The 13,786-nt window shown below is 44.8% G+C and overlaps 1 protein-coding gene across 1 annotated transcript in view; it reads right to left on the reverse strand.

The window, feature by feature from the left end:
• Window positions 1-231: 231 nt before the first annotated feature.
• The window catches only part of WBSCR17 (Williams-Beuren syndrome chromosome region 17), a gene marked incomplete at both ends in the record, with an annotated part of 128,586 nt that continues 115,031 nt past the window's right edge, over window positions 232-13,786 (reverse strand). Inside the window, 3 exons of the mRNA XM_009870073.1 lie at window positions 232-327; window positions 1,548-1,685; window positions 5,086-5,271. Coding sequence (XP_009868375.1) covers window positions 232-327; window positions 1,548-1,685; window positions 5,086-5,271 — 420 coding nt within the window. The remainder of the gene's footprint in view (window positions 328-1,547; window positions 1,686-5,085; window positions 5,272-13,786) is intronic.

The raw sequence follows: 13,786 nt of genomic DNA on the forward strand, positions 1-13,786 counted from the left end.
CTCGTCGGGAAGATTTTTTTCACATTATCCTTTTACTCGCAGTTCTAGCATGATTATGGTAATCCAGAAAAATAGCTGCTAAGAGTAGCTGGGGAAATGCACCTTTATATCTGAGGTATTTTTAACAAGAGCTGGGACTTCCACATTTGAGAGAGAAGCCAACAGACAAGCTGCACATCTGTCCTCTGTCCATCCAGCTGCTGCCGGGTACCGGCACAGTTAACTCCTCACCTGCGGTCCCCAGCCGTGGCACGGGTACATTATTGCTGTGTGGTTCGCCAGCGGGCCCTGGTCAAGGCACACGTCTTTCGCCTTGTTATTTCGAAGCTGTAAGAAATAAAAAATGCAGAGTTACAGGGCTCTGTCTCTTCGGAGATAAGCAATAAACTGACGTGCAGCAACGCCTCTCCTGCTATAGAAAGACTATACGGTGCTATATCACCAGGCACAATCAGGCAGGGAAAGGTTTAGTGTGCCATATGTTTTCCTTAAATACAGGGTCTAATGATGACTGCTTTTATATAATAATCACCATTCAAAAGAGCCAACTTCCTTGAACACAGTTTTCTTTGTATTTGGTCATGTGTGGTGGTAACAAACATATTTTTAGACTGCCGTCAGCACGTTGCCAGGAGCCTGAAATCGATGCAGCATCGCTTGTATTTCATTGAAATCTCAAAAGTGCTCTAGAAGGCAGGAAAAAAAGTCCAGCGAGCACAAGGAACCCCTTCCAATCGGTTGCAGGGTTGCAGGAGGAGGCACAGAGATGGCAAACCAGCTGTCAGTTACTGCAGGACACATGGAAGTGCCGGGTTCATGCTACGAAGCCATCCACCCTCCAGGAGGTGTGGGAACACAGAGCCGTCCTCTCTTCAGGTTCCCCATGTAGGGCAACTACAATAATGCCCTGCAAAATACCACCTTTTTGAAAAAAAAAAAAAAAATCCCTCTGAGAGATTTTAGCTTGAAGGCTTTAAGTACCTGTGATCACAAATCTTTCTTAAAAGTAATGCCCCCATCTGCAGTGCCCGGGCTGTGCAAACCGCCACTATTCCACGAGACCTATTGCAACAGAGTATTATTAATTCCCATAAATGCCTGTTTTCCTGTTCCCAGTATGGTCTCAAAGCCAGCAGAGATTGAATTAAGTCTCCTTACTTTATCTCATCCTTAAGCGGTTGTGACAACGCACTGTATCCTACAGAGACCTTGTAAGGAAGCAAGCTGAATTTAAGTCAAAGGGTTTTATAAGATGACTACGTATTAAAAAAATACATACAGCTGCTTAATCCAATATAGATAATTTTCTGTCAATTCAGTAAATGAGGTATTAAAATATTTTACTGTATATGGTCTCCAAGATGAGAAATAAATCCCAAAATAGGTTTTCAGAAGAAACTGTGAGCAGATTTATATGTATTTATATAATTATACAAAATCAGTAGGTTTCGATTCACATTCCTCTCTTTTGAGGCTATTTCTCAACAGAGACTTACCAACTGTAAGTATTACCAGTCTGACCTAAGGGACTGCTCAGTCTTAATTACCTCGCCATAAGCGACGGTGTTGTTGTATCTTCTCATTTCTGGATAAACGTGGTCCAGGTACCACTGGAAATTTTTACATTTCAAGCTCTTCCTTAATGCTTTTCTCTCGGAAACATCCCCAATGTCAATACCTGGATTCTGAAAAATAAAGAAACAACACACCACTGAATGGTATCATCTTAATAAAGATTAAAAATGAGCCTATTTCACCGATGTTTGATATCACTCCTGAGCCACTGGAAGCTGCCAGCGTCTGAGAAACTCCACACAGAGGCCATGCAAGGGAATTTCAGCGCATGTGTCCAAGCTGAAATCATCCTCACAGAAGTCTGAAGGAAGGCTTGGGTTTCAGAGCCACAGCGAGAAGGAGACATGTACTTACAGGTTTGAAGGTATCCCTGTAACGGCCACCAGACTGATGTCGGACATGTTTTGGTCCTGGGAGGTAACTTAGAAAAGAGGATCCAAGTGAAGAAGAAAAGGTTTGGAAGGAAATACAAGGTGAATCTTCCCACTGATACCGCTGGGCTTTGGATCCGTCTGAGAAAGACTGAATCTACCAGCAGGCACAAGGACAGAAGTATTTTCAAATGATCTCGCCTCCCTTTTAGGTACTGATGTACAGGACTTGAAGAAGCGCTTAACAGCAAATGTACACCAGGATTTAAAAGGTGGTCACGTGCTGAATTGTGGAAATGCAACCCCCTGACTGGGCACTGAGCACCAAAACCCTGTCCCTTACGCACCCAGGTGGTGGGGTCACACTAAGAGGCAGCGCAGAAGACAGCACAGTTAAAAGCTATAAAATAAGGGCGGGAGAGAAAAGAAGGAAAAAAAGTTTAAGATTCATATAAAATAGAGGCAGGTAGCTATGAATCAAGGATAAAAATTACAGGAGAAGAGAAGTTGAGGCTGAACCTTGGAAAAACCTCTTGACAATGTGGACAATTACGCAGTGAAAGAGTCTCCCTGGAGACACAGAGGAACCCCACTGCTCGAGCCGATTTAAAAGCAGCCAAAGCTATGATATCTGTCCCCAGGGGAATAATCTTAGAGCAGCCAGGAGCAGGGGCTGAAAGGAGCTTCCCCCTTTAACCTTCCATTCTATTAGAGAATTTTGGGAACTACTGCAGCAGCCAGGTGAAGGAAACCAAAGGCACCTCGAAGCCCCTTTTACTCCTTCCTACAGGTGTCTGGTTTTCTACTCTATTTTAGTTCTTGTCTTTCAAAGTGATCATTAAATACAGCTGGGAAAGCAATTTTCCATTACAATGCTTGTAATGATCTTCTAATGAATTATTCACTCTGCTTTAGAGCAGACACCATTTTAATGCACGACTCGTAGCTCATAGGTAGAAATAAAGATGATTCAGTGTAGACAGGTAGGACAGGCTGAAATCTGAGTGGCGAGATGGGACACAGAGCAAAGTGGGACCACAAACCAGTCAGCACCTGAAATACTCAGTGCAGGGGGTTTGGCTTGGTTCTGAATAGAGTGGCACCACAAAATAATTCAGTGTATATCCACAACCCTCTGCACAATACCACCTGTCAAATAAGGCTTCTCTAAGATTAAACCTCCATTTTACTGGTAAGATCTATATAAAAAATCTCAAACTGTTTTTAGATCTGTTTCCCCAGACCCACCCTCAGAGCTGATTCACGTGATTTCCAAGACCTGCAGCTTCCCAATGAAATTTAACCTTTTTTTGTTATGCTCCAAAGCTGTTCCTGAGCAGCAGCATGGGGCTTCACCTCTAAAAAGGAGCAGGGACTGGGGCTGAACCCACAGTGATTTATGATCCCTGCCTATGGGCATTTGGATCTTGCAACCAATATTTAAAAGAGACCTGGAATTGCTCAGTGCCGCCAGCAACTCGCTGCCTCTCCAAATGCTTAGAGCGGTGCCTGCCACAGCCAGTGCCCTCCTGCAGCTTGCTGGGTAAGCAGCGTTTCTTTCCACCTCTATTCACCTGTTTCTCAATAACGAACTAACCCAGGAATTCCCACCACCCCCAGGACGACAAATGGGCACTGCGGATACCTCATCAACCCTTCCCTGTACCTGTTGTTCTCTAACGCAATACAAAGTCGTGACTATCCTGGCTCCAAACGCCAGGAACTCTCCCCAGACATAACCTTTACTCAGAAAGCAGCAGCAGCTCATGTTTTTATGTTTCCATATTTTTGAGAATGCCTCGGAGCACAGCGCTGCCAGCTTGGGACGCTGCCGCTGCAGGATCAGGATTGCAGCAGCTCTTTGCCAGGGGGTTGATCCGCAAGGTATGAATATTTTGTGTTTATTTTCAGCACCAAAAGGATGGCTGTCAACAACGGCTCACGTGCGGTCTGGCCACCTCTTGGACTGCGCAGCCCAGTGCTCGTGCCTAAGTATGCTGCAAGTGGAGTGCATGTTGGGGGGCTCTGCAGGACACCCCTTATCCTCATCCCACCCACAACCTGGAAAGCATTGCTGCCTGCCTTTCCCCACTACCTCTTCTTCTTCTGGCAGGACCAGAGGCAGGAGATGGGGTGACTGTCCCAGCCAGGGCTGCTCCCAGAGTGCTCCAGGCAGCTTTCAGTGCCGGGAGGCTGGAGATGCTCTTGTGTTTCATGGTTAGGTACGACCTGCACAGAGACGGGAGCCCAAGCAGCAGCCTTGGACATACATAAAGTCCTCCTGGAGCCTATAGCACCTTACGCAGAAAACGCAGGGAATCACCTAGAGAGGTCCATGTGAATGATGTGTCCCCTGGGCATGGTCAGCTTGTGTTGCTGGTGGGACCCCATGGTTTTCTAAAAACACACCATGCTGCAACACGGAACGATTTACATGAAAAATAACATGTCAGACCTATGAAAATCTAACAGGTTTTGTGCAGAAATAAATACAAACATCACAGCTATTTAAAGAGAGCGTCTCTGGAGCACCTGCACATGGTGCTGCTGGGAGACTATCTCCTTCTGCGAGCCACCAACCTCTGCTCCTTTACCTCTGAACACGGTTTTTAAGCGCTAATGGCCTCAACATTCCCAATGCTGGCAAAGCAAATGGCCTAGGTACCCTGACCACACACCTTCCTCCGTGAGCTTTGGGTGGCAAGGGCATCTGTGAGCTGGGAAACCTGAGCTGGGCTGCACGTGACACGGACCTGCCCGAGCCATGAGGAAAAAACCTTGTACACTAACAATGAGATGAATAATCTTCTGCCGACCAACTTTATACACAGACTCTGTCTGCGGAGCGGTGTCATGGCACCAACTCACACCGTGTGAACACAGGGAGATAAACACTACAGTACAGGTTTGATTCTTAGAAATTAAAATAAAAAGGCTGACATCAACAGTACAAATTCCTCCAAAGTTTGCAGGTTTTGCAGCATCTCCATCAAAACAGAGGGAACTCTGCTGACTTTCACAGCTGCGGATGCGACCCAGGGTATTGAAAGCTCTCCTACACCCAGAGGCACTAAATGCTCTATAATTCAGGTTTTAACTCAAGGAAATTAAGATTAAGGATAGGGAGCAATGGTCGTACCTCCAGCGGCAGGTTCCAGGCGATGTAGACGTGCCATTTGTAGTCGTCCATCCACACCTCGGCCACCCGCAGAGCGTTGCGCTTGGTGTAAAACCCAATGTTGTTGTTGTAGGGCTTCTTCTTGCGCTCGATGTGAGCCACCCTGGAGCAGGGCAGGACCTCCATGCTGCCGCCACACAGCCAGACCTGCAACACAACCGCACAACATCTGCTGCGATGCAGAGAGCTCACATATAAATTAAAGGGGAAGAAGTGGTGGGTTTTGAGGTTTTTACAATATCCTGATGAGCACGGAGCATCACATCATCTAGCTAGCAAGCAGAAACCCATGGCCACGTCTGGTCTTTGCTCAACAGTGACACACACAGGGAGAAGAATTCAACCTGTGCCCAGAGCAAAACATGTGTCAACTTCAGAGGGATCAAGTCCATATCCAGCATGAGGTACGAATGCGTTGTAGCATTGGATGCTGAGTTTACAGTGATGTTGCTCCTAAATAAAAAGAATTAGTGACTGGAACAATTGAAACAATTGCAAGATCTCCTGCAGAAGGGATGACTCAGGGAAACATATGGCAGAGACAGATTTCTCCCACTAGAAAACATTTGTTCATTATTTTTCTTTCACATGTTGTTCAAAATTCCCTTAAATCACAGTTTACAAGTTAATAAAATCTTTTGAGATCTTCTTTATATCAGACAGAACGAGAATTCACAGGAAAAATTTGCCATACCTGGGTTCTTCCCCCCTTCTCTTTGCCCTCCCTCAGAAGTTATTTATCTTAAATTAAAGATGCATACCCAGGACACCAGGCACTGGGCAATCGTTACAAACACATATGCCCAACAAGCCTAATATTCCCGGTTTCGCCTATTTTGCAGTCTGCTCCACATTATCATTTTGCACAGTTGTTATAACACCCATCGTTTCTGGGATCTCTTCCAGGCTCACCACCTTCTATCCCATCTGCGCTCCCTAAATTTTAGGGACCCTGCTCAACCCACTCTCCTGGCAGCACGAGGAGCCTCCAGGCTGCCCTTCTGAATCCCTAAGTGGTGAGTTTAACCCACCCAACGCAGGGGACACGCACACCCCAAGCCCAGGTGACCCAAGGGAGCTCTTCCCTTGAGGTAATTCTGCTGCTCATGCTGTTCTCACTCAGACTGCTGCAGAATATAGGAGCTCACAGCAAAAAAATCAGAGCCCTATTTTACTAGCTGGTTGCTTAAGATATTCTATTTATTGCAACTAACAGCATTAACAGGACCATCAGTCTAGTGTGGTGCTTCTGTTAATTCCTTGAAGAATTATCTCTTAGTAGATGGGGCAATCAAGAGCCAGCACAACATTAAGACTAATCAGGAAAATAAGGTATTGCCAAATTAATTCATATTGAGCCTATTTAACAATGTAGAGTCTGTTATATTGCCTCCTACAAAGGATGAAATCACGATCATTTTATAAAATATGCATGCACGGCATGTAAAGGCACGTTTCAAGACGCAACACAGCAGGTTATATATGATGAGCAAGTCTCAAGTTTCTCCTTTGTTTTCTGCCATTCAAATTTCAACACGACTATTAGCTTGCCATTCATCCACCCGTAAAGAGACGCAGAATTAAAAATAGAAGCATTCCCCTCCAGTACATGACGGTGACTCAATAACTTCTTCGTCAGACTACACACAGGAATAATCAAACACACAGAGAGATGCTTGGGTTTATAAATAACCACTTAACAGTAAATTCTAGTGAAGAAATCCAAGAGAAACAAACAGAAAACAAATCCATCACCCAGAGATCTTTGATGTCTTTTTCAGAAAGCTGGTAGGTAATACACTTGCAATTATTTTCCAAGGAAAATGTGACTGTCCTAGGAGCTCAGCATGGAAAAGCAGTGATTCCTCTCAAGCAGTGAAACGCCCGAGTACAGCTGAAACTGCACCACACAATCTACTTCCTAGAAGCCTTTGCGCATGTGCGAGGCAAACTTTGGTCAGCATAAGACTTCATCATCATGCTCCAGAGATGGAGCAACCCAGCTTTGCTTTCTTATCACCATTCAGATGCACAAAAGCATCGTGGGTGTGCAAAAGCACTTGTGAAACAGCCACCTGCACTGGGGATAACCCAAAACTGGGGAGTACATTTGGTGTGATGCCACACGGCAGCCGAGCTTCAAGGGAGGTCCAGGGGCTTCCCTTGTGCAAATGTACCTCCCAGCCAAGGCATCAGCGTCTCCTCTGCCATCAGCCAGCCTTCAGGCTTCCATTTGCAAAATCCAAGTTGTTTTTGCAATGCTCTTACGGAGCACTCTATGCGTCTTCACTCCTAGGACACGTCCCTTGTTCAGCTAGGACATGAGTAACTGCCGCGTTTGGGAGCATCCTGAAAACAACGGTGACCGGGCTTGTTAGACGGGACCGCAGGCAAACCAAGGGAGGAGGCGACCTGGCCTTGCCTGGGTACTGCACTCCCGGTAACGGAGGGAGAATGAAAGACTGCTCACAAAACACTGAGTACCCATGGTCCTTCCTGCATTTAATAGAGACAGCGGGAAAATCCCAATTTTGCTTGACCAGCTCCTTGCAGCAGCTGCAGGAACTATTTTCCACGTGTTACGCAGTTAAGAACAATTACTGTCCATGATCCCCTTTGCCCTCAGAACTGTACTGCAGCTATCAATTTGCTTTGCTCCCGTCTGCCAGATCCAGCAATTACTCCCAAGGAGAATTATTTAAACAAAAGGGCTTTTGGCAATCTGCCTGCTGTCAAAGAAGCCAGCCAGGCAGAAAGGGTGACGCAGAGAAGTTCCAGTACCCAGAAGGGTGCAGAAAGCTCAAGGCATCATTCCTCTCCCTAGGTCTTCTGCAAGCAGTCCTTGCTATGCCATGATGCCCAGCGGTAGAGAAGCAAAAGGTAAAATTATTAAGTTATGGAGAATATTTCATCAGAAAATACTGACTCAGGGCTGCTTCCCCTGGGATGTCGGAATAGCTCGTATATCCCACTTCTCTTCGTGTGGCTGCGAGCCATACAAGGGAATTGGGGCTCACCATCTGGTATTTTTGCACAGAGAAAGCCAACAAGAGAAAGAAAGACTTCTGCAAGATCGGAAGCAAAACTGGGGCTGGTCCCTCAGCCCTTCCAGCCAGGATGTCCTTCCCCAGCACAGCACCTCCTCCTCTCAACCATCAGCATTTCCAGATGAAAAACCATACTATTGGCACCCCTGGACCACGGTCTTACATAATGCTGTGCTTTCTTCTCACCCCTGAGATATCATTCATAATAGTAACAATAAAAACAAATGAGAAGGGACAGTGACTATCTTGGGTCCTTGACATGGCATTCTAGCTGGAGCACAATGTGACATCTGTGATGAACACTGACAGCTCCCATTAAAGGATCTTGACTTTACTTGCTTATAACTTTGCCAAATTTTAACTATTCAGACTGAAAAATATCCTAGCAAAGCTCAAGCCTGCCTGCAGTTAATGCAAAGAGACGTCATGTCTAATGGTGTCAAGATGAGTCTGTGGGTAAACTTTTAATCTCCGAATGTACTGTGACAGAAGGAAACAAGGGGGAAAAAAACCTGCTCCTAACTTTCATTACATAAACTCCAGGCTTTTTTAGCTGATAACTTCATTTCTAAGGCGATTAACAAACCCATGCCTTAATTAGCAATAGATTTCTCATTTAACAGCTTTTCCTTATCTGCACCCCCCTCTTTCCTTTTAAAAGTAACTTCCTAAGTTGAAGAAAAAAACCACAATTACCGAGGGCAGCTAAAAGAAAAAGGAATATATCAGAACAAAGACCTAAATAATAAAACTGAGAAAAAGCAAAAAAGACAAAGAAATAATCATTTCTCCACATGCTCCCTCGTATAGTTCTGAGAGATGGTATCTCTCCCAATCCTTCCATTTGTCAGAAGAAATGACATGCAGAAGAAGAAATGACACACAGCTACACAGCTGAAGCAGTTTCTATCCTTTCTGTTCCCGCTTTGGCCGTGCTGTTATTTAAGTCAGCAACCTCAGCACACAGCAAAGACGATGTGTTGACCTTACTTCCTCCAGAAAGCCCTGTGGTTTGGTACTTACAAATGTAACTTAGCATTATTACCTTTATTTCCCTGGCTCAAGGCTCGTGTATCACAGCGGCGAGAGGCACACACCACAGCAAGCCTGTTAAATTCAAATTCTGCTAAATAAACACCTCCATAGGATCAGCTGGTGTCTGTTCATCAAGTTGCATAACCCTCACACACAGCAAGATGGATAACTTTTTATATTTTTCTATATACTTTTTATATATATATATAGCCTATAATCATCACTGAAGTGCTCCTTCAAGCTATTGTGAATGCCACTCTCTCATGTAACACTCACAGCATGAACTTCAGTAGAAATGTTAAGTTGAATTACACGAAGATGAGTTAAGAAACTGCAAACAGAGATGGTAAAAAAAAAAGATGGAAAAAACAGGTCTCTTTGGGAACTTTTTACTTCCACCCCAGTGGAATAAAGTATTCATGATCCCTGCAGGGGGACACAAGCACTCCTTGAAGAAGATTGCTTTTCAGTTCGGATCCATAGATTTTTCACAGATCACATCAAGGGAGGACTGGGCGTGTGAGAATTTATGCAAAAGCAGACCGTACCACCTTTGAGGCCGTTTTGCTATAGATCCAGCAAAGGTGCACTGGTGTATCTACAGTCACAGCCAACAACCAGACCAACCAGATGGTGAAGCATTTCTAAGCACGAAGAGGGACAAACCCTCTGGACCACTGAGCTCAGAAGGCAACGCCACAAGGGCAGGGACAACATCTGCACGGATGGATCCAACACAACTTCATCCTGAACAACAAATAAATTATCTTAGAAACTTCTGCAAAGAAGTGAAAGATACTTGATATCCTACAGCTGAAACAGGAAAAGAAATTTTGTTGCTAAACCTGTAGGTTTCTTTTTTTCTGTCCTGAGGCCATGAAAAACCTTTCTGAGGCGATTAGGACCACACAGCTAGATCGTGTGTGGTATTCATGTTCTCCACAGAAGATGATTTGAAGAAGAATGGACCTTGTCATAAGCTGACCATCTCAGACCACGTCAATTCAAGCAGAGAATCAAAGTGAGAGGAGAAAGTAACTGCTACATTTAATTTTTTTTTTAATCATTCATTTTCTCCTCACAGACAAAAGCACTTTGGAGAGGTTCCTGTCAATAACAGAAATGCCCACATTGTCCAGTGTCCAAGCGTCTCACCTTTTCTGCTGAAACTACTAAATTTTATAAGTCACTTAAAAATGCCAAGTTTGGAACTCAGGTGCCCAATTCACTCCATAAATCTTAACCTACACCAATATTGGGTAACAGCCATGGGTTTCATCCTCTTAACACGGCAAGAAACATAAATACCTTCACATTTGATATACTGGAGGTGTTGGACTAAAGCAAGCTTCACGTCAGTGCAAAGCAGTGATTTCTCAGAGCTGCCACAGCTCAAGGAGAACGATACATACACCGCAACCGTGTTTGCTCAAATTGGAGGCTTTTCCAATGAAAAATTTACACTGTGCTTCTTCAACAAATGCAACACAACCTGTTCTAAATAGCGCATCATTCCGGGCTACAATAGGGATCGATTTGACTTTATTACCAGATAAGACACTTAAGAACGGGCTTGGTGGGAAGTTACATTTAAAAGACTTTGATCACAAAGCACAGCACAGGGAGGATCCTGTGTCTGCATCCTCTTAGCTTGGAAAAAAACTGCTGAAAAGAAGCATTTCACTTCTCAGCACACTGGGACTGATATTTTAATTGCTGCAGAATTAACTACAGTGACTGTATTTTTGTCATTCCTAAAGTTGGAATTTTTTATATATTTTTTTTTAAAAGAGGAATAGTATTTTTTACAAGAGGAACAGTATTTTTAAATTCACATCTTGCACATCCTTGGAGAAACTGAAAAGATGCTCTCACACCAGAAGTCCCAGCCTTGGCTGGAGCCAAAATCTGCATCACCGGCTCCCATATGGCTGAGATCCACGTTCCTGCAGAGCACAAGGCTCCAGTTATGCGCTGAAGTGGTTTGAAACCATCGTGGTATAAATCTGTGTCTCTCCTAATAAGTTTAGTACTAAAATTCCACAGTGTTCTGATGTTATCTGATCAGTCCTGGCAGCATGACAAGGACTTGATTATGTTGTAATAGTATAATGCAAGGATTATTACAGACTCACAAAAGACAAGTGCCTTAAAAACAGCATCAACAATACCTGTAAGCCCCTGCAGAAGCAGAAAAACATTCTGGGCTTTATACACTCATAGTACAGAAATTACCTGCAGGATTTGACCCTGAACTACTTGGAGGTTGCTCTTTTTCTTTTTTTTTTAGCTTTATTTTATTGTCAGTAACGTACCAAAAGCATCTTGATCTCATTTTCCTATTACCATTTCTGTCAAAGCTGTAAAAATAAAACAGCATAAATAGATCAACAGACTTTTGATCTATTTTTCATGCAAAAAAAAAAGCCTTTAGAGAAAATTACTCGTAGACGGTTCTTCGGACTAACACGAATCCATGCGGGGAGTGGCAGGAGGAGGGGGAAAGGTGCCGTGTTTCGTTTTAACCGTAAGAGGCAGTCCTGAAACAGAATTATTTATGCAGAGAGAGGCAGGCGTGTGATACAGCAGCTCCAGAGCTGACAGCACCCCAGCTCCAACGAGCTCTTTCCAGTCCTCTTAACTCCAACAAGCGCGGCTGCTGTGATCTGTAGCCACAGATACCCTCTCGTCAGAGCCCGATGAGGAAGGCGCTGGAAGGAAGCCGAGCTCCTCCATAGATGGATACGACTGAACGCGACTCAGCCCACCCTCTCCGCAGAAAACCGCTCGAGTAACTCGTCAAAAAGAGCAGCTAAAGGGGTTTAAAACTAGAGCATGCAAATACAGAAGGAGGAAACGCACGCAGGGTCTGTGTGTGTCTACTATTTCGCGTGAATGCCTGCGAGTACGTACAGACACGTACGCACAAAGAGGTGTTTCGTGCCTTGTCAGCGCTCAAAGCCAGACATGACAACATTTCCTAAGCTCTCCCATGTTTTTGCCACAGCCTTCCTCATTCATTATGCCTGGAAAGCATTCGGAACAACAGTGTTCAAACAAACTGTCAGGCTCGTCTACGGCTCTCTACCTTCCTTTTAGATCCTGCTCTTCTTAGGAGGGGCTTCTAAGGGCTCTGCTTGTTCGCGGGAAATGAAGCCGGCTCTGCTGCCCCGCCGCAGCCGCGGGGGCTGGATGTGTCTGCACCACAGGTACACACGTTCCTTTGAGAAACACTCCGTTCTGAGTGTTATTGCTGCATTTTAGGTGATTGTGGGTTAGACAGGAGAAAATGCTCAGAAAGGATGTCCAGGAGAGCTAGAAGGAGCCAGCGCAAAAGCTGCTTTCTGGGTCCTGCCAAATGTCGCGTTGACACATGCTGTCACGCTGGTCATCACCTACAGGCAGCTCAGGCAGGGCCAGCGAAATTTGGAACCTAGCTGTCATCTGGCCCTCGGCGTAGAGGGGAAAAAGTATCTGCCCATTTTATCGAGGACACATCCTCATCTCTGGGCTGCTGCATGCACCTGCCCCACGCGCTCCCCCTCCCCACACCAAGTCTTCTGCAGGCTGGGTCTGTGCAAGTTTGAAATGTTAAAGTGAGGTCCCAACCAGATGGTTAGAGACCAGGGCAGCTCTGTCATATTTTTGCCATTCCCTCTGCCATCTGCTTATTTTCTCTGGCAGTGTTAAAATCCCCTCTTCAGCGAAGCCATCTCATACTTTGAAATAATGAATACTTTGCAACTCAAAGCAAGTATGAAAGTTTAAAGCCTGAGCAATTGCTGTGGCTCTGAAGCTATCATCAGCAAAACCACTGATAACTGATTGTCACAGACAGCCTTCAACCCCTGCTAAAAAAAAGATGTTAAAATTCTGGTACATGTGCAGGTAAAGCATTGTGCAAAAGCTGCCGAAGATTAATAACCTGCTAACAGCTGCTCATCTCAACAGGGTAGGCACCATCGTCTGTGGAACATCATTCCTTCAATTGTGGCCAACTCCTAAAACATTTCCTATCAGGACAGAACAGCTGCTGAGTTGGAAATGTGACTTTAGATTTTGAAGCCCTGCCTTTGGGAACAGTGTTAAGGGTGATAACTGTGGCACAGCTGCTTGCTCTATCCCTGAAACACTCCAAGACCATCAAATTACCTTGCTGGTCACCTATCTGGGCTCTCTCCGACACCTTCAGAAGTTTCCAGAGCAAGCAGCCAGGGCTTGCACTCACCATCATGTATTGGTCTAATAAAGACCACAGCGTTTCCTTAATGTAGACACTTTGGGTGCAGGGCCTCTGACTTCAGAGGATTTGAACTTGCTCACAGAAGCCAGAAATCCAACCCTTCATTCAGTGCACAAAAACACTAGCCAAGAGGACTGAGGCTGTGCATTAAGTGGGGACAGATTTGGAAGGGATGGAAGCAAAATGTCTGAAGCAAAATGTTTTTTTTAACTCCTGTAATCCACAGCACTACTTAAAAACAGAGCTGTATTTCTGTGTTTATTAATAATAATATTAACACTGGTCCGGTACAATCTAATCTCAATCAAAGCCTTGTCAGGATATGAAGTCCCGATCT

Source organism: Apaloderma vittatum, unplaced genomic scaffold, assembly GCF_000703405.1.
Source record: "Apaloderma vittatum isolate BGI_N311 unplaced genomic scaffold, ASM70340v1 scaffold30, whole genome shotgun sequence".
Lineage (NCBI taxonomy): Eukaryota > Metazoa > Chordata > Aves > Trogoniformes > Trogonidae > Apaloderma > Apaloderma vittatum.